Source organism: Scyliorhinus canicula, chromosome 15, assembly GCF_902713615.1.
Source record: "Scyliorhinus canicula chromosome 15, sScyCan1.1, whole genome shotgun sequence".
NCBI classification, from domain to species: domain Eukaryota; kingdom Metazoa; phylum Chordata; class Chondrichthyes; order Carcharhiniformes; family Scyliorhinidae; genus Scyliorhinus; species Scyliorhinus canicula.
The window spans coordinates 123,792,578-123,811,309 of NC_052160.1; the positions used below are offsets into that span (position 1 = coordinate 123,792,578).

Here is an 18,732-nt window from a genome sequence, read left to right on the forward strand (position 1 = left end):
CCATCGATTCCTGGAAAGTTTTCATGTCTGGTGCCTCCAGAAAAGTGAGACTGCACATAATGACAAAAGCTGCCAGCCCATACGCGGTAAACAGAATGACCCATTGCTTTTCATCCATAACTATATCACTTACTCTAAAGAAGTACTCATCCGCTCTACATATTCGGCCCAGTCTTCCACTGGAAAGAATCCAACTTCCCAAATAAAGGTATTTTGCCTGTCAGTGGCTTACCCTCAATATGTGGCAGCTACTAATGAGCAGGTTCCTTTGGGTCATTCCGTTTTCCTCGTCACCACTGTAATAAGTTCACAGAGGCAGAAGTCCCTTCACCAGAATTCCTTTTATTTACAAAACCAACAGCCGAACACCAGGCTGGTTGCTGTCTACAGTGGGAGTGCAGAGGATCTGACACTCCTTTATATACAGAGAAAGGGGTTCCCTGATTGGGCCACTAATCAGGGAACTCATATTCTAATTGGCCAATCTAAAAGGCCTAGCCTAAGTCATTACAAGAAAGCATCACCAGACACATCCAAAAATGGAGCAACTTGAATAAGTTACAACACAGGACCACATGTCTGCAAAAGAACAAAGGCAGCGTGATACAGACAGATCGAGGTGAACCCACCACCAAAAGATCAAACCAAATCTCTACAATACTGCAATTCCAGTGAAGATTGGCTGTGAACAATTAAACAACTAAAGGAGAGATGGCAGGAACATATCCCATCCTCAATAATGTTATAACCCAGCAGGTGAGGGAGAAAGGCAGGATGGCAGACTTCATCATTATCTTCAAAAAGTGCAGAGTAAATTCTGCTTCTCAGTCGCCTCTTGAGGGCGCCACCACACAGAACAGTCTTCAGCAATTTGATTCGCTCCATGTGATATTAAGGATCAATCGAGTGTGCAGGCTTGGGGCCCCAGCAACATCCCAACTGTAGTGTGGAAAGTCTGCGCTCCAGAACTAATGGAACCTCTAGACCTGTAGTTCCAGTATATTTACAGAATTTGTATCTAACTAACAAAGTGGAGAATTTACCACCGAAGGCTAGTTCACAAAAAACAGAACAATGCATCCATCCATAATTAGTCACCGTTCATGAGCAACCGGAGGAATCTCTCTTTGTTCCCTGCAATTCTGCACACTTCTGTCATTCTTCCCTCTGTCCCGGTTTTGATATTGTGTATCCATTCAGTTCTCCTCTGACATAAAACATTCTCGCCAGGTATTTCACCTTCTATTGACACCAAGAATAGCCTCAATCCATATTTCCAATCCAACCAATTCATGATCCATCGGTCTATTTTTGATCAACAGCAAAGTAAGAGAAAGCATTGTTCACAAGTTTAACAAGCAGCACTTATTAAACACAACTTCTGCAATCAGTTGCTCATCTTTTAGTCTCCTGGGATTACTAAAATCTACACGTCAAATTTACAGAGAGGTGCAGCAATTACAGAGTAGCTACCGTGGATGACATTAATTATCTGATAGTCATGTAAAGTAGTGTAAAGAGCAGAGAGGGCAAGTGTACCTAGACTGTGCTTGGGAATTTTTTTTTTACGAGATAGGAAGTATTGCTAGGCCTGGTTCTTGGGAGGTGAGCCAAGTGGATTAAGCGTCAGTAGGCAGAATAGATAAGGAACAGTGACCTTTGTGTCATAAGGTTTAGGTTGACTGTGGGAAAACACAAGGAACAATTCAGAACACAAAATGTTAAGTGCAGAAAACCAACTTCAGTGAGGTAATAATGGATTGGCCTAGATGAAGTGCAAAGACAAGCAGACAAACTTTAATTGAACAAGGGGCAGTCTTGAAAGAAGAGATAGTTCAGGCACAATCAAGGGACATTGCCACAAAGAGTAAAAGTAGGGCAAACAAAGGCAGAGATCCTTTGATAACAAAAGAAATAGGGATTAAAGTCAAGTGTGCTTTTAATAAATCTGATACAACAGAGAACCAGAATGAATGTAGAAAGTTCAAAGAGAGGTTGAAAAGCAAATATAATCACTGTGTTTGTATGGGTCTCACCAATCCAAAAAGATGTGCAGGCTAGGTGGATTGGCCATGCTAAATTTCCACTTGATGTCTAAAGATGTGCAGGTTCGGTGGATTTCCAGCGATAGGGAAGGCCTAGGTAGGGTGCTCTTTCAGAGGTTCGGTGCAGACTCGATGGATCGAATGGCCCCCAGCTAAACTGTAGGGATTCTATGGATGTAAAGGGAATTACGGACCAAAAGATAGAGGCACTGAATATAGTACTTTGCATCTGTCTTTATCATAGAACAAGATACTGCACAGGTCATGGTAAAATAATAAGCAATTCAGACACTTGAAAGGTTTACAATTGATAAGGAAGAGGTATTGGATAGGCTGTATGTATTGAAAAGTTGATAAATGCTTCAGAACCGAGTGAGATGTATCTAGAATACTGTGGGAAATGAGAGTGAAAATTATGGCGCAACAGGCAATAATTTTCCAGTTTTCCCTACACTTAAGGCTAGTACCAAAGGATTGGCGAAATGCAAATGTCATATACAAATGCTATACCCTTGTTCAAAAAAGAGTGCAAAGAGAACTCCAGCAGCTAAAGACCAATTAGCTCAACTGCGGTAGTAGAGAAGCTTACAGAAACAGTAATGCGGGACAAAATTGATAGTCACTTGCATGAATCTGGATTAATTAAGGAATGCCAGCACAATTTTGTTCAGGGAAACTCATTATTAACCAATAGGAGGGGGTCTTTTTGTGAACTAACTGTCATAGGCAGAATGTATGTGCTCTCTGAGTACCCATGATTGTATTGTTTTGTATGGAAACAGGTGTGTTTTTTCTTACCCTTTAGAGTGTGTTTCCAAATTAAATTAGCCAGCACCAAGTTTTTTTTTAAATTTAGAGTACCCAATTATATTTTTCCAACTAAGGAGCAATTTAGTGTGGCCAATGTACCTAACCTGTACATCTTTGGGTTGTGGGGACAAAACCCTCGCAGACACGGGGAGAATGTGCAAACTCCACACTGACAGTAACCCGGGGCCGGGATCGAAACCAGTATTCTCAGCACCTTAGGCAGTAGTGCTAACCACTGCGCCACTGGTCAGCACCAAGTTATTGTGAGGTTTGGATTTGATGATTTCATAGAATCATAGAATCCTACTGTGCAGAAGGAGGCAATTCAGCTGATTGAGTCTGCACTGACGCTTCGAAAGACCACCCTACCTAGGCCCGATCCCGTGCCCTATTCCTGCAACCCCACCCTAAGGGGCAATTTAGCAAGGCCAATCCACCTAACCTGCACATCTTTGCACTGTGGGAGGAAACTGGAGTACCCGGAATAAACCCTTGCAGTATGGAACATGGAAAAAGACAATCTGGAAGCTATATTGTATTTTGATTTGGCCCATCTTAAGAACATAAGAACATAAGAACTAGGAGCAGGAGTAGGCCATCTGGCCCCTCGAGCCTGCTCCGCCATTCAATTAGATCATGGCTGATCTTTTGTGGACTCAGCTCCACTTTCCGGCCCGAACACCATAACCCTTAATCCCTTTATTCTTCAAAAAACTATCTATCTTTACCTTAAAAACATGTAATGAAGGAGCCTCAACTGCTTCACTGGGCAAGGAATTCCATAGATTCACAACCCTTTGGGTGAAGAAGTTCCTCCTAAACTCAGTCCTAAATCTACTTCCCCTTATTTTGAGGCTATGCCCCCTAGTTCTGCTGTCACCCGCCAGTGGAAACAACCTGCCCGCATCTATCCTATCTATTCCCTTCATAATTTTAAATGTTTCTATAAGATCCCCCCTCATCCTTCTAAATTCCAACGAGTACAGTCCCAGTCTACTCAACCTCTCCTCATAATCCAACCCCTTCAGCTCTGGGATTAACCTAGTGAATCTCCTCTGCACACCCTCCAGTGCCAGTACGTTCTTTCTCAAGTAAGGAGACCAAAACCATCTTTGTGTCATCTGCAAACTTGGACACATCTTAAAACAAAGAGTTGTGTGAATTCCACAGAGAGCTACGAGCTAACCTCGCCTACATCCATATTTAATCAGGTATTTGTCAGAGACCCGATATTGATTATAGCTCAAGTGCCAATTGTCACATATTTTGCAGCAGCCATTTTAACAGCTTGTTTGTGTTCAACTTTTAAGTATATTTTCTGAAAGTTCAGAATATGACATCCCTGTATTGGACATGACATATCAGAGAAAGAGGGTAATACTGTTGATGTGATGTACATGGATTTTCAAAAGGAATCTGATAAAGTGCTGCCAATAGATGTGAATAAAGTTTGAGCTCATGGAATTAAAGGGACAGCACATATGGGTATGAAATTGGCAGAGTGACAGAAAACAGAGTATTTGTTAAATGATGTTTTTTGAACAGGAGGGACATTTATATTGGAGAAAACAGACAGCCACAAAAGCAATAGCGCAAGTTAGGAACAGAAATGGTAGGATGGAAGCAGACCCAAACAAAGTTAACAAGGCCATTGCAAATTTTTACCGAGGGCTGTACAACTCCGAACCCCAAGAGGGGATCTCGGAGATGGAACAGTTCCTCAACAGATTGGATATACCGGTGGTGGGGGAGGACAGGAAACAAGGGCAAGAGGCATCGCTAGGGCTGGATGAATTTCATGCAGTCAGGGAAAGAGCCGGGACAGGATGGCTTCCCGGTTGACATTTACAAAATAATTTGCAGCAGCGTTCGCTCCGTACCTGGGAGATGTTCAACGACTCACTATCAAAGGGAGCACTGCCGCCCAGGCCTCGATCTCATTGATCCCCAAAAATGAGAAAGACCCGATAGTGTGTGGATCATACAGATCCATCTCTCTCTTAAACACTGATGCAAAGGTCCAAGAAAAAAGCGCTGGCGATGCGCCTGGAGAGCTGCCTGCCAGAAGTGATTGCGGAAGATCAGAGCAGGTTTGTCAAGGGCAGCCAACTAATAGTGAACATCAGACACCTGCTGAATGTAATAATGACCCTATCCGGGGAGAAGACACCAGAGGTGATCTTCTCCATGGACGCTGAGAAAGCTTTTAATCAAGTAAAGTGGCGGTACCTCATGGAGGTACTTGAACGGTTTGTGTTTGAAGCAGGGCTCACTGCATGGGTGAAGTTCCTGTACAACGCTCCTACGCTGAGCGCACAGAGGAATGCCATCAGCTCTGAATACTTTCAGCTGCAAAGGGGAAGGAGGCAAGGGTGCCCACTATCCCAGCTCCTGTTCGCACTGACAATCGAGCCACTGGCCATCGCCCTAAGATTGTCGGAGTGGTGGATGGGCATTCGGAGAGGTGGCAGAGAGCGCAGAGTCTCACTCTAGGCGGATGATTTACTCCTCTATGTGTCAGACCCCCTAGCCAGCATGGGAAAGATGAAAGGATTCCTTTGGAAGTTTGGTGCCTTCTCAGATTACCAACTCAACCTGGGAAAGAGTGGCATCTTTCCGGTGAACTCCCGAGAGGGAGGAGTGCAGCTGTAGGAACTACCGTTTAAAGTGACAGAAAACAAATTCATGCACCTGGGGATTCAAGTATCTATTCCTAGATGAGGCTCTAGAAATGGAACCTCTCCTGCCTGGTGAAGGAGGTGAAGAGAGACCTGCAAAGGTGGGACTCGCCCCCTCTTTCGCCAACAGGAAGGGTACGGATGGTTAAAATGAATGTGCTGCTGAAATTTCTCTTCGTATTCAGATCACTCTCGATCTTCATCCCCAAATCCTTCTTCACCAGGGTTGACAAGTTATTCGTGGCCTTCATCTGATGGGGAAGGATGGGATACACAAGACCATATTACAGCGAGTGACCACACTAAGAACATGGAACTAGTTCAGGTGGCATTTCAAGCTTGACGAGATGTCCATCAAGGCCCCCATCTGCAACAACAATAGGGAGGATAGACACCACATTTGGGACGTGGAGGGAGGACAGATAGAGACAGAGTTAATAACATGTACGTGGACGATAGACAGGTAACTTTGGGGGATCTCTCAGAGAAACTCCAACTTCTGGAAGGGAACAAGCTCAGGTACCTGTAGCTGCGTAACTTCCTTCACAAGGAGACAGAAGCATTCCCCCAGAGACCTGGACACACATTTCTGGACACAATGGTAGGGCTGGACTGATTAGGGGACAATAAATGTGGAGACATATACGGGAAACTCATAGAAAAGGTTAGGACCCCACTGGACGAGACCAGATGGAAGTGAAAAGAGGAGTTGGGCATGGAAATAGGGGAGGACACAGGATCAGGGTGCTGCACAGGATCAACTTCACCACTTCTTATGCCAGGATGCAGCTCACAGTAGTGCACAGAGCGCACCTTACTAAGACACGCATGAGCGGGTTCTTCCCGGAGGTGGAGGACAAGTACATGAGGTGTGTGAGCGCGAGAGTGCAGTGAAAATATGAGTCTTAAGCTTAGAGTTTGGGGATCCTGAAGTGACATCTGGATGCAAAAGTTATGTGGGTCAAGAGTCTGATTGGGTCAGTATGGTTGGGTAAGTATTTGCTACATTTATCGCTTAGAATTTGTAAGATATTTATTTTTTGGTTTATAGTCTGTAAGGGCTATATTCAGTAGTAACAAGGACCAGGGAAGAAGAGCCTAGAGTAATTGTTATTATTTGAATTTATGTATCTTCCAAAAAGTTTCATTCAAAGAGATGCGTCATGGCATCAGAGCTCAATACTATAATGTGCTCCTCCTGCACTATGTGGGAAGCCAGGAACATTTCCAGTTCTGGAGCCAGCATGTGTGCAGGAAGTCTCTCAGAGCAGCTACAGGGCATTCTAGATGGGTAGGTTGAACAGCCAGTGGTCTTGGTACACATTTGTACAAACCACACAGGTTAAAAAAGGGATGAGGTTTTAAATGCTGAATATAGGGAGTTAGGACGTAAGTTCAAAAGTTGGACCTCAAAGGTAGTGACCGCAGCATTACTACCAATGCCACGTGCTAGCCAGAGCAGGAATAGCAGGACATATCACATGAATATATGGTTGAAGAGATGGTGTGAGTGGGAGGGTTTCAGATTCTGGGTCATTGGGACTAGTTCTGGGGTAGGTGGAACCATACAAACTGGATAGATTGCACCTGGCAGGACTGAGACTGATGTCCTAGGGTATTTGCTCGAGAGGTTGGGGAGGATTAAAACTAAAACAGTAGAGGAATGAGAAGCTATGCAAGGAGTCAGAAGAGGACAAAAAAAGAAAAAGAACAAAAGTCAGAAATTCAGAAAGTGATAGGCAAAGAAATCAAAGGCCAGAATCAAACAGGGTTACAGTGAAAAATAATTAGAACAGGACAAGGAATTTAAAAAAGACAAGCCTTCAGGCTTTGTGCCTTAATGTTCAGAGAACTTGACTTCCGGTGGCGGCGATGACGTAGGAAGCCGCACATTTGGAAGCCCCCGATTCAAACGGACTTTTCGGCTCTTTTTATAGCCCTCAACGGAATTTTTTCGACGTCTCCCGTGGGAGAAGGTGTGCTGATCGACTTTCTCCACATTTCATGACTCGAACTCGGAGTGGAAGGGGGAAAAAACGGCAGCAGCTCCCCAGAAAAAATGGGGGAAGGATTCCAAGATGGCGGCCAGTGGAGCACCAAGGAGTGGAGGCTGTGGGCCCAGGAGCAGCAAGCTGCTCTCCTGCGCTGTTTTGCAGAGTTTAAAGCTGAGGTGCTGAGCTCTCTGAAGGAAACGAATAAAAAGCTCTTGGAGATTCAGACGACCCAGGGTGCTGCCATCCAGGCGTTGCAGGCGCAGGCCACTGAACGAGAGGAGGAGGCCGTGGTCCTCGTGAGTAAGGTGGAGGGGCACGAGGCACTCCACAAGAAGTGGCAAGACCGCTTCGAAGAACTTGATCACCGCATGAGGCGGAAGAATCTGAGGATCTTGGGCCTTGCGGAGGGGCTGGAGGGGTCGGATCTGACAACCTACGTGGCCACGATGCTGAACCCGCTAGTGGGGGCAGGATCTTTCCATCTGCCCCTGGAGCTGGAGGGAGCCCACAGAGTACTGGCCAGGAGGCCTAAGGAGAACGAACCCCCGCGTGCGGTGCTGGTGAGGTTCCACCGGTTCAGTGATCGGGAGTGTGTGCTGCGCTGGGCCAAGAAGGTGAAGAGCAACAATTGGGAGAATGGGGTAGTACGGATCTACCAGGATTGGAGTGCGGAGGTGGCTAAGCGGCGGTCCGGGTTTAATCGGACGAAGGATGTGCTCGATAAGAAGAAGATAAAGTTTGGAATGTTGCAGCCTGCGCGCCTGTGGGTAACTTATTTGGATCGGCATTATTATTTTGATTCCCCGGAGGAGGCGTGGGCCTTCGTGCGGACGGAGAAACTGGACTCGAACTAGGGGTTGGGGGTTGTGGGGTCGGTTGTAATGCTTTATTGCTGGTTTCTGCTGTTGCTGTGTTCTCTTTTTCTGTACTTTTGTAATTTTGATATGGTTATTTATTGGGGTGTTGTTCTGTTTTTTTGTTGGGGGGCATTGTTTGAGTTTTGTATCTTGCCGGGGGGGGGGGGGGGTTGTTGTATTCTGTATCGGTTTGGGGGTATGGAGTGGGGCTGGGTATTTGGGAGCTGCGTCAGAAGGGTGTGGTGGGGCAGTGCGAAAGCGCGGGCTTTCCTTTGGTTTCCCGCATTGCGGGGCTGGGGGGTGGAGATGATGACGGGGGGGGGGGGGGCCTTAACTGGTTCCTCCCCGCGCTGGAGCGGTGCCTGGAGGAGGGACAGGATGGGGGGATGATCCCACTTTGGGAGGGGTTGGGTTTTTGGTGGGAGTTTCCAGGGTCAGCAGAACTTAGCTGACCCACGGAAGTACAATGGAGGACGGTTCGCGGCTAGGAGGGTTCCTAGTCTGGGGGGGAGGGAGGGGGGGGGGAAAGGGGAATACCGAGTTGTTGCTGGCAGGGTCAGGAAGGAGCTGGTGTGGGCCGGGGGACAGAGGTGAGGTGTTGTCGCTGTGGGGACTGGGTCGGGCGGGCGGGGGTTGCTGGCCTGGGGCGGGCAGTCGACGAGCTATGGCTAGTCGACGGGGGAGGGGGGCGGGACGCCCTCTGATCCGATTGGTCACCTGGAATGCGAGAGGATTGAATGGGCCGGTGAAGCGGTCTAGGGTACTTGCTCATCTGAGGGGGCTAAAGGCAGATGTGGCAATGCTTCAGGAGACCCACCTGAAGGTGGCGGACCAGGTCCGTCTGAGGAAGGGGTGGGTGGGGCAGTTTTTCCACTCTGGGATGGATGTGGTGGGGAAAAATGTGTCGTTTGAGGCATCTGAGGTGGTGGCGGATAAGGGGGGTAGGTATGTTATGGTTAGGGGCAGGCTACAGGGAGAGAAGGTGGTACTTGCTAGTGTGTATGCCCCAAATTGGGATGATGCGGGCTTTATGAGGCGTATGTTGGGACGGGTCCCGGATCTAGAGGCGGCAGGTCTGCTTTTGGGGGGGGGGGACACTTCAATACGGTGTTGGATCCTTCACTGGATCGGTCCAGTTCAAGGACGGGTAGGAGGCCGGCGGCGGCCAAGGTACTGAGAGGGTTTATGGACCAGATGGGAGGGGTGGACCCATGGAGGTTTGTGAGGCCGAGGGCACGGGAGTACTCTTTCTTCTCCCATATACATAGGGTTTATTCTCGGATAGACTTCTTCGTAGTGAGTAGGGGACTGATTCCGAGAGTGGAGGAGGCCGAATATTCGGCCATTGCAATCTCCGACCACGCTCCGCATTGGATGGAGTTGGAGATGGGGGAGGTGCGGGACCAGCGCCCGTTGTGGCGGTTGGATGTGGGGTTGTTGGCAGAGGAGGAGGTGGGTAGGAGGGTCCGGGCAAGTATTGAGGGGTACCTCGAGGTGAATGATAAGGAGGAGGTCCAAGTCCGAGGTCCAAGGTCCAAAGAAGAACCAGGCAACGTGCCTCAATGACTACCGCCCGGTGGCCCTGACGTCAGTTGTAATGAAGTGCTTTGAGAGGCTGATCATGAAGCGCATCACCTCCATACTCCCGGAACGCCTTGCCCCACTTCAATTCGCATACCGTCGCAACCGGTCCACATCAGACGCCATTTCCCTGGCCCTACACTCATCCCTAGAGCATCTCGAAAACAAGGACTCCTACATCAGACTCTTATTTATTGACTACAGCTCCGCCTTCAACACCATAATCCCAGCCAAGCTCATATCAAAGCTCCAAAACCTAGGACTTGGCTCTCCACTCTGCAACTGGATCCTTGACTTTCTGACCAACAGACCACAGTCAGTAAGAATGAACACCAACACCTCCTCCACAATAGTCCTCAACACCGGTGCCCCGCAAGGCTGCGTACTTAGCCCCCTACTCTACTCCCTGTACACACACGACTGCATGGCAAAACTTGGTTCCAACTCCATCTACAAGTTTGCTGACAATACGACCATAGTGGGCCGGATCTCGAACAACGACGAGTCTGAATACAGGAGGGAGATAGAGAACTTTGTGGAGTGGTGCAACGACAACAATCTCTCCCTTAATGCCAGCAAAACTAAAGAGCTGGTCATCGACTTCAGGAAGCATAGTACTGTACACACCCCTGTCAGCATCAACGGAGCCGAGGTCGAGATGGTGAGCAGTTTCAAATTCCTAGGGGTGCACATCACCAAAAATCTATCCTGGTCCACTCATGTCGACGCTATCACCAAGAAAGCACAACAGCGCCTTTACTTCCTCAGGAAACTAAGGAAATTTGGCATGTCCACATTAACCCTTACCAACTTTTACAGATGCACTATAGAGAGCATCCTCTCGGGCTGCATCACAGCCTGGTATGGCAACTGCTCGGCCCAGGACCGCAAGGAACTTCAGAGAGTCGTGAATACCGCCCAGTCCATCACACGAACCTGCCTCCCGTCCATTGATTCCATCTACACCTCCCGCTGCCGGGGGAAAGCAGGCAGCATAATCAAGGATCCCTCCCACCTGGCTTTTTCACTTTTCCAACTTCTTCCATCGGGCAGGAGATTCAGAAGTCTGAGAACACGGACGAACAGACTCAAAAACAGCTTCTTCCCCACTGTCACCAGACTCCTAAATGACCCTTTTATGGACTGTCCTCATTAACACTACACCCTGTCTGCTTCATCCGATGCCAATGCTTATGTAGTTACATTGTATATCTTGTGTTGCCCTATTATGTATTCTCATGTATTTTCTTGAATTATGTTCAATTCCCTTTTCTTCCCATGTACTGAATGATCTGTTGAGCTGCTTGCGGAAAAATACTTTTCACTGTACCTCGGTACACGTGACAATAAACAAATCCAATCCAATCCAATCCAAGTGGGGATGGTCTGGGAAGCCTTGAAGGCAGTGATTCGTGGGGAGCTGATATCAATCCGGGCACACAGGGAGAGGAGCGAGAGGAGTGAGAGGGATAGACTGGTGGGGAAGATGCTGGAGGTAGATAGGAGGTACGCGGAGGCACCAGAGGAGGGATTGTTGGGGGAGAGGCGCAGCCTACAGGCTAAATTTGATTTGATGACCACTAGAAAGGCGGAGGCACAGTGGAGGAAGGCACAAGGGGCAGTGTATGAACATGGTGAAAAGGCGAGTAGGATGCTGGCTCATCAGCTCCGCAAGCGGGATGCGGCTAGGGAAATTGCTGGAGTGAGAGACAAGAGTGGGAATGTGGTGCGGAAGGGGGTAGAGGTGAATGAGGTCGCAAGGACTTTTACGGGGAACTGTACCAGTCGGAGCCAACGGTGGAGAGGAGGGGAATGGAGAGGTTTCTCGACGGGCTATCTTTCCTGAAGGTGCAGGAGGAGCAGGTGGAGGGGTTGGGGGCGCCGATTGAGCTGGAGGAGCTGGTTAAGGGGATCGGACAGATGCAGTCAGGGAAGGCGCCGGGGCCGGATGGGTTCCCGGTGGAGTTTTATAAAAAGTTTGTGGACCTAGTGGGCCCCAGGCTGGTGCGGACACTTAATGAGGCGTGGGAAGGGGGGACTTTGCCCCCGACGATGTCGCGGGCGCTGATTTCTTTCATCTTATAGAGGGACAAGGACCCCCAGCAGTGTGGTTCATACAGGCCCATATCTCTCCTGAATGTGGATGCCAAGGTGCTGGCAAAAATCCTGGCCACCAGGATAGAGGACTGTGTGCCAGGGGTTGTACACGAGGACCAGACAGGTTTTGTTAAGGGAAGGCAGCTGAACACGAATGTGCGGAGGTTGTTGAATGTCATCATGATGCCAGCGATTGAGGGGGAGGCTGAGATAGTGGTGGCGCTAGATGCGGAGAAGGCCTTCGATAGAGTGGAGTGGGGGTACTTATGGGAGGTGTCGGGGAGGTTTGGATTTGGTGAAGGGTTTATTAGATGGGTGAGGCTGATATATGAGGCCCCGATGGCGTGTGTGGCCACGAATGGGAGTAGGTCGGAGTACTTCTGGCTTTACCGAGGGACCAGGCAGGGTTGCCCCCTGTCCCCCTTGTTGTTTGCATTGGCAATCGAGCCTTTGGTGATGGCATTGAGGGATTCAGGGAGTGGAGGGGTTTGGTGTGGGGTGGGGAGGAACATAGGGTGTTGTTGTATGCCGATGACCTGTTACTGAATGTAGCGGACCCGGTGGGAGGGATGCCGGGGGTGATGGAGCTGCTAGCTGAGTTTGGGACCTTTTCAGGCTATAAACTAAATCTAGGCAAGAGTGAGGTGTTTGTGGTACACCCTGGGGACCAGGAGGAAGGAATTGGTAGCCTCCCGCTTAGGAGGGCAGGGGAGAGTTTTAGGTACCTGGGGGTGCAGGTGGCCAGGGACTGGGGGACTCTTCACAAGCATAATTTCACCAGGCTTGTGGATCAGATGGAGGAGGAGTTCAAGAGTGGGACATGCTGCCATTGTCGTTGGCAGGGAGGGTGCAGTCCGTCAAAATGACGGTGCTTCCGAGGTTCTTGTTCCTCTTTCAGTGCCTGCCCATCTTCATCCCCAGGGCCTTCTTTAGGAGGGTGACTAGCAGTATTTTGAGCTTTGTGTGGGCACATAGGACTCTGAGAGTGAAGAGGGTTTTCCTGGAGCGAGGGAGGGATAGAGGCGGGCTGGCGCTGCCCAACCTTTTGGGGTACTATTGGGCGGCCAATATGTCAATGGTGCGTAAATGGGGGATGGGGGGGGGGGGGGGGGGGGGGGCGGTGTGGAAAAGAATGGAGATGGCGCCTTGCAGAGGTACGAGCCTGGGTGCCTTGGTAACGGCGCCGTTGCCGCTTTCTCCTAAGAGGTATACCACGAGCCCGGTGGTGGCGGCAACCCTAAGAATCTGGGGACAGTGGAGACGGCATAGGGGGGAAACAGGGGCTCGATGGAGGCTCCATTAGGTGGAAATCATCAGTTCATCCCGGGGAACACTGATAGTGGATTTAGGGGGTGGCATAGGGTGGGCATTAGTAAACTGAGGGGCCTGTTTATTGGCGGGAGGTTTGCGGGCCTGGGGGAACTGGAAGATAAATTTGGGCTCCCCCAAGGGAACATCTTCAGATACTTGCAGGTAAAGGCGTTTGCTAGGCGACAGGTAGAGGAGTTCCCTTTGCTGCCCTCGCGGGGGGCGATGGACAGAGTGCTTTCGGGGGTGTGGGTCGGAGAGGGGAAGGTGTCTGACATTTATAAGGTAATGCAGGAGGTGGAGGAGTCGTCAGTGGAGGAGCGGAAGGCTAAATGGGAGGGGGAACTTGGGGAGCAGATAGAGGACGGGACTTGGGCGGATGCCTTGGAGGGGGGGGGGGGTTTATTATTGTTTCTATTTTTTCTATGGTTATGTAACTTAATATTGTGTTAATTTAAGTTGTTAATATGTTTTGTTGGTCATTGAGGATGGGCGAATGTTTATGATTGCTATCATTATTGTTATTGTTGGTATTTTATTGCGGTTCGTTGTTATATAAATACAAAATTTTTCAATAAAAATTATATATTTTTTTAAATGTTCAGAGAACTTGCAATAAAATGGCTGAATTTATCGTGCAAATAGATGGAAACGAGTATGATATAGTCTGGGTTCCGGAGATATTGGCTGCAGGTTGACCAGGGATGGGAACTGAACATTCCGAAGTATTCAGTATTCAGGAAGGACAGACAAAAAATAAAAGGCAGTGGAGTTGCACTGCTGCTAAAAGAGGAAATTAATGCAATAGTGAGGAAGGGCATTAGCCATGACAATGTGAAATCTGTATGGGTACAGCTGAAAAACACCAGGGGGCAAAAATCATTAATGTGTGTTGTATCTCGACCCCCTAGATTCCAGTGGTGATGAAAGGACATTTGAGATGCATGCATTAAAGGTACATCTGCATGCGATAAAGCAACATTCAGCATATAGATTGAGCAAATCAAATTAGTAACAATACCGTAAAGGAGGAATTCCTGAAGTGTGTATGGGATGATTTTCTGGACCAATAGATTGAGGAACCAACTAGAGAACTGGCCATCGTAAACTGGGTATTGTATAATGGGAAAGGAATAATTGGCAAACTAGTTAATGCCCCTTGGGAAAAAGTGACCACAATATGATGGAATTCTTCATCAAGGTGGAGAGTGACGTAGATGATTCTGAGACTAGGGTCCTGAATCTAAATAAAGGAACCTACGATGGTATGAGGCACGAATTGTCTATGATGGATTGGAGAACATTACTTAAAAGGATGATGATGGATAGGCAATAGCAAACATTCAAAGAATGCCTGGGTGAACCACAACATTTGTTCATTCCTGTTTGGCTCAAAAATAAATGGGAAGGGTGGCCAAAGCATGACTTTTCAAAAGAAATTCGAGATAATATTAGATCCAAGGAAGAGATACACAAACTGGCCATAAAAACCACAGACCTGAGGATTGGGAGCAGTCCAGAATTCAACAAAGGAAGAACATAGAACATAGAACAGTACAGGCCCTTCGGCCCTCAATGTTGCGCCGAGCCATGATCACCCTACTCAAACCCACATATCCACGCTATACCCGTAACCCAACAACCTCCCCCTTAACCTTACTTTTATTAGGACACTGCGGGCAATTTAGCATGGCCAATCCACCTAACCCGCACATCTTTGGACTGTGGGAGGAAACCGGAGCACCCGGAGGAAACCCACGCACACAGGGGGAGGACGTGCAGACTCCACACAGACAGTGACCCAGCCGGGAATCGAACCTGGGACCCTGGAGCTGTGAAGCATTTATGCTAACCACAATGCTACCCTGCTGCCCGATGGATTGTTGAAGAAGAGGACAACAGATTACAAGAGCAAGTTTGCGGGATCATAAAAAATGACTGTAAAAGCTTCTATAGGTATGGGAAGAGAAAAAGGTCCCTTGCAGTCAAAGCAGGGAAATTTTTATAATGGGGAGCAAAGAAATGACTGGTCAAATAAATACATATTTGGTTCTGTCTTCGCAAAGGAGGACAGAAATAACATACCAGAAATGTTGGGGAGCACAGGTCATAGTGAGAGGGAAGAACTGAAGGAAATCAGTATTAGTAGGGAAATGGTGTTGGGGAAAATGATGAGATTGAAGGTCAATGAATTCCCAAGACCTGATAATTTACATCCCAGATAGTTTAAGGAAGTAGCCATAGAAATAATGCATTCATTGGTAGTCATCTTCCAAGATTCTACAGACTTTGGAACAGTTCCTCCAGATTGGAGAGTAGTTTATGTAATCCCACTATTCAAAAAGGGAGGCAGAGAGAAAACAGGGAGCCAGTCAGACTGACTTCGGTAGTGGGGAAAATGCTTGAGTCCATTATAAAAGATTCAATAGCAGAGAACTTGGAAAACAATGCAGGATAGGACAAAGTCAGCATGGATTCACAAAAGGGAAATCATGCTTGAAAAATCTTCTAGAATTCTCTGAGGATTTAACTAGTATATTTGATGAGGGAGAGCGGGAGATGTGGTTTATTTGGGCAGGATTTGATTTGTGGGGAGGAAGGGGCCCGCAATCACACCTCGATATCGGACTGCCCGCTCAAAATGGTTGCCCTTTACCGGGATTCCACGAGCTCTCCCCAACACATAAACTGGCCTTGTGAAAGGGAGAGACCTGCATACCGCACTCTATTCCCAATGCTTGTGGAGACAAGCAGGGATTCTCTGCTGACGGGAGAGCATAGACTCCAGAATGGAGAATTCAGACCTGTTTACGTTTCCCACCTCTTCTCCCACCAAACAGTTGAACACATGTCACCTGCACTAAACTGTATCCTCGGTGCAAGCCCTATGAAGAAATGACCGAGGTTTAGATGCGATGAAAACTGTACTTGAGCCATGCTTAAAATTTCCTCTTTGAAGGTGGTTGCATGAACAACCAATTGGGTATAATAACTGGACAACTGCTACACACAACCAACCAAATTCCAGCCAAATCACTTTATTTGGGAAAAAACAGAGCAGGAGAAGAATAAAATAATTCTGATAACTTACATTCACATATAGCATTTAGCGTTGTCCAACTTTTATCCTCTCCACAGGTACTAGTTGGTTGACTTCCATTTCTTAACATGTTGCCTGGGCTGCACACATATCTAACGATGGTACCCACAAGAAAGTCAGTGATATTATCAACAATTCTTGAACCGTGAGTTAATGTTGGAGGGGAGGAGAGACAGACAGCTGTTTAATGAAAAAAAAAATCAGTTTATTCATAGTTTTGACATTCAATGACTGTGTTCCTTTGCGCTACATTTAAAGATTAAATACTGTATTAAGTTTATTCATAGAAGATATTGCGCTTAATGTCAAATGTTTTTCTTTTCAAATACTTCCAAAAAAATATTCTCATAGCTTTACACGATTTGTTGACCCACTTCAAATCTTCTAGTCTTTTTTGTTTTTGGTTAGCACTTCCCCATCACTAAGCAGGATTTCTCCCTGTTAAGAGTATAAAATTGTGACGATGTAACTTGGATAGATATGCAAAATAAAATTTTGTGATGCACAATATTTGGGGTGAATTATAAAATATACAGTAACAGAAACTTCTACAAATCTAGTGAACAAGTCATTAAAAACTATAAGATGAGGAATAACTGTTAATGATATCAGCAGTGAAAGAAAAGGAAGATTCACATTTTTACAGCATTTTTCATGATGACTGTACATTGTGCTTTATAGGCAATAAATTACATTTGACAGGCAGTTACTAGTTATTGCTGTAATGTCGGAAATGTGACAGCCAATTTGCACACAATCCCACACACACCAATATGAAAATGACCAGATACTGCATTTCTATTAAGTGGATTGAGGGACACATATTGACTGGAACACCACGGATCTCTTACATCAACTCAAACAACCAGATGGAGCTTTGTGGTTTTTATTTCAAAGTCTCATCTAAAGACATAGTGCAGCATTCTCTCAGTGTTGCACTGAAGCATCAACAGATTTTCATGCTCAAGCCCTGGAGTTTGAGTTGAACACAAAACTCCTTTACTCAACTGGAGTGCCACAGATGGCACATTTATTCCTTGCCCGGAAACACTTCCATTATAAAATTATCTTCCACACTTTAAACAGTTCCATGCCCTTTCACCTCAAATTCTTAGTATCCCCCTCCAGGCTACAGCTCTCTGAGATATCTCCAATGGTGATCTCTTACATATCAACAATTTTCATCACTCCACCAGTGGCTTTTGAAAATCTCTGGAATTACCTTCCTAAACTTCTCTGCCTTTTCACTGTCCTCCTTTAAGATAATCTTCAGAAATGATTTAATTGGTCAAACATTTGCTCACCAGTACTATTGTCTCCTTCTGTGGCTTGGTGTAAAATTATTTGGTTTCATGCAAAGTACATTGGAATATTTTACTATATCAAAACAGCTTGTAAATGCAAGTTGCTTTTGTTTTTATGAATCTTCCAGTAAAGCACTGATATTTCAAGTTCTGCAGAAGTTAGCACAAAACTTACATATTCCCAGTTGAAGCATAGAAATTACACTTAGAAATGATGCAGTAACAAAAATGCTTCACTTACTCCTAAGACTGTTTATTGCTTCAACAGAGGCTTGAATCTAATTGAGCTATGCCTGGCATTTGAAAATTTACATGCCATCAATAACAGTAGTCAGTAACCTAATGATCTAACATATCTCCTATTCTAAACTTATCAACAAACCAGTTAAACCAAGCTTCCCCCTCTGATTTGAGACTTTGGTGCATTGTGGATGCCAGACCCCACCTTCTGTGAGGGAATCTCTGCCAGGCAATCCCAGGCTGCTGAGGAATTCTGTTCATCTGGCCTCAACGAGCAGGAAACAATGTCATCTGTGTGGGGAGAACCAGATCCAGAATCCTTGAGTGCCAGCTGGAGGGGTCTGAGCCAGAAGCTACGAGAAGCAACAGCAGCAGTAACAGCAGGGAGAAAGAGGAGCCCAAAGAGAGATAGATTGAAGGCTTGGCCAGGTAAGTCAGAACCCCTGAGTCTAACAATCCCAAAAGTGCAGGAGATATCTTCTTGTCTAGATGGCAAGACAATTGGACTCACTTGTTTCTGAGGATTTAGCAACAGGAATGCCACATGTGGACTCTTTCTCAAACCTGTTTCTTTGCTGCGAACATTAACCGTCGCTTCCACTTGAAGGCAGCCTTTTTGCAAGGCATCCCTGCTCCCATTGCACTACAAATAGGTTTGCAACATGGTGTATTTGAGACCTGGAGAGTAGCTTTTGGTTTTCTATTTTTTCTGGACTGC

At 46.8% G+C, this 18,732-nt stretch overlaps 1 protein-coding gene across 3 annotated transcripts in view; it reads right to left on the reverse strand.

Moving 5' to 3' along the window:
• Window positions 1–18,732, reverse strand: part of LOC119979068 (complement receptor type 1-like) — a 333,444-nt gene that overhangs the window by 173,843 nt on the left and 140,869 nt on the right. For all 3 annotated transcript variants that reach the window (XR_005463633.1, XM_038821049.1, XM_038821050.1), the window contains exon 7: window positions 16,462–16,650. Coding sequence is in view for 2 of the 3 variants with exons in the window: in XM_038821049.1 (XP_038676977.1) it covers window positions 16,462–16,650 (189 nt within the window). In the remaining variant the exon portion in view is untranslated. The remainder of the gene's footprint in view (window positions 1–16,461; window positions 16,651–18,732) is intronic.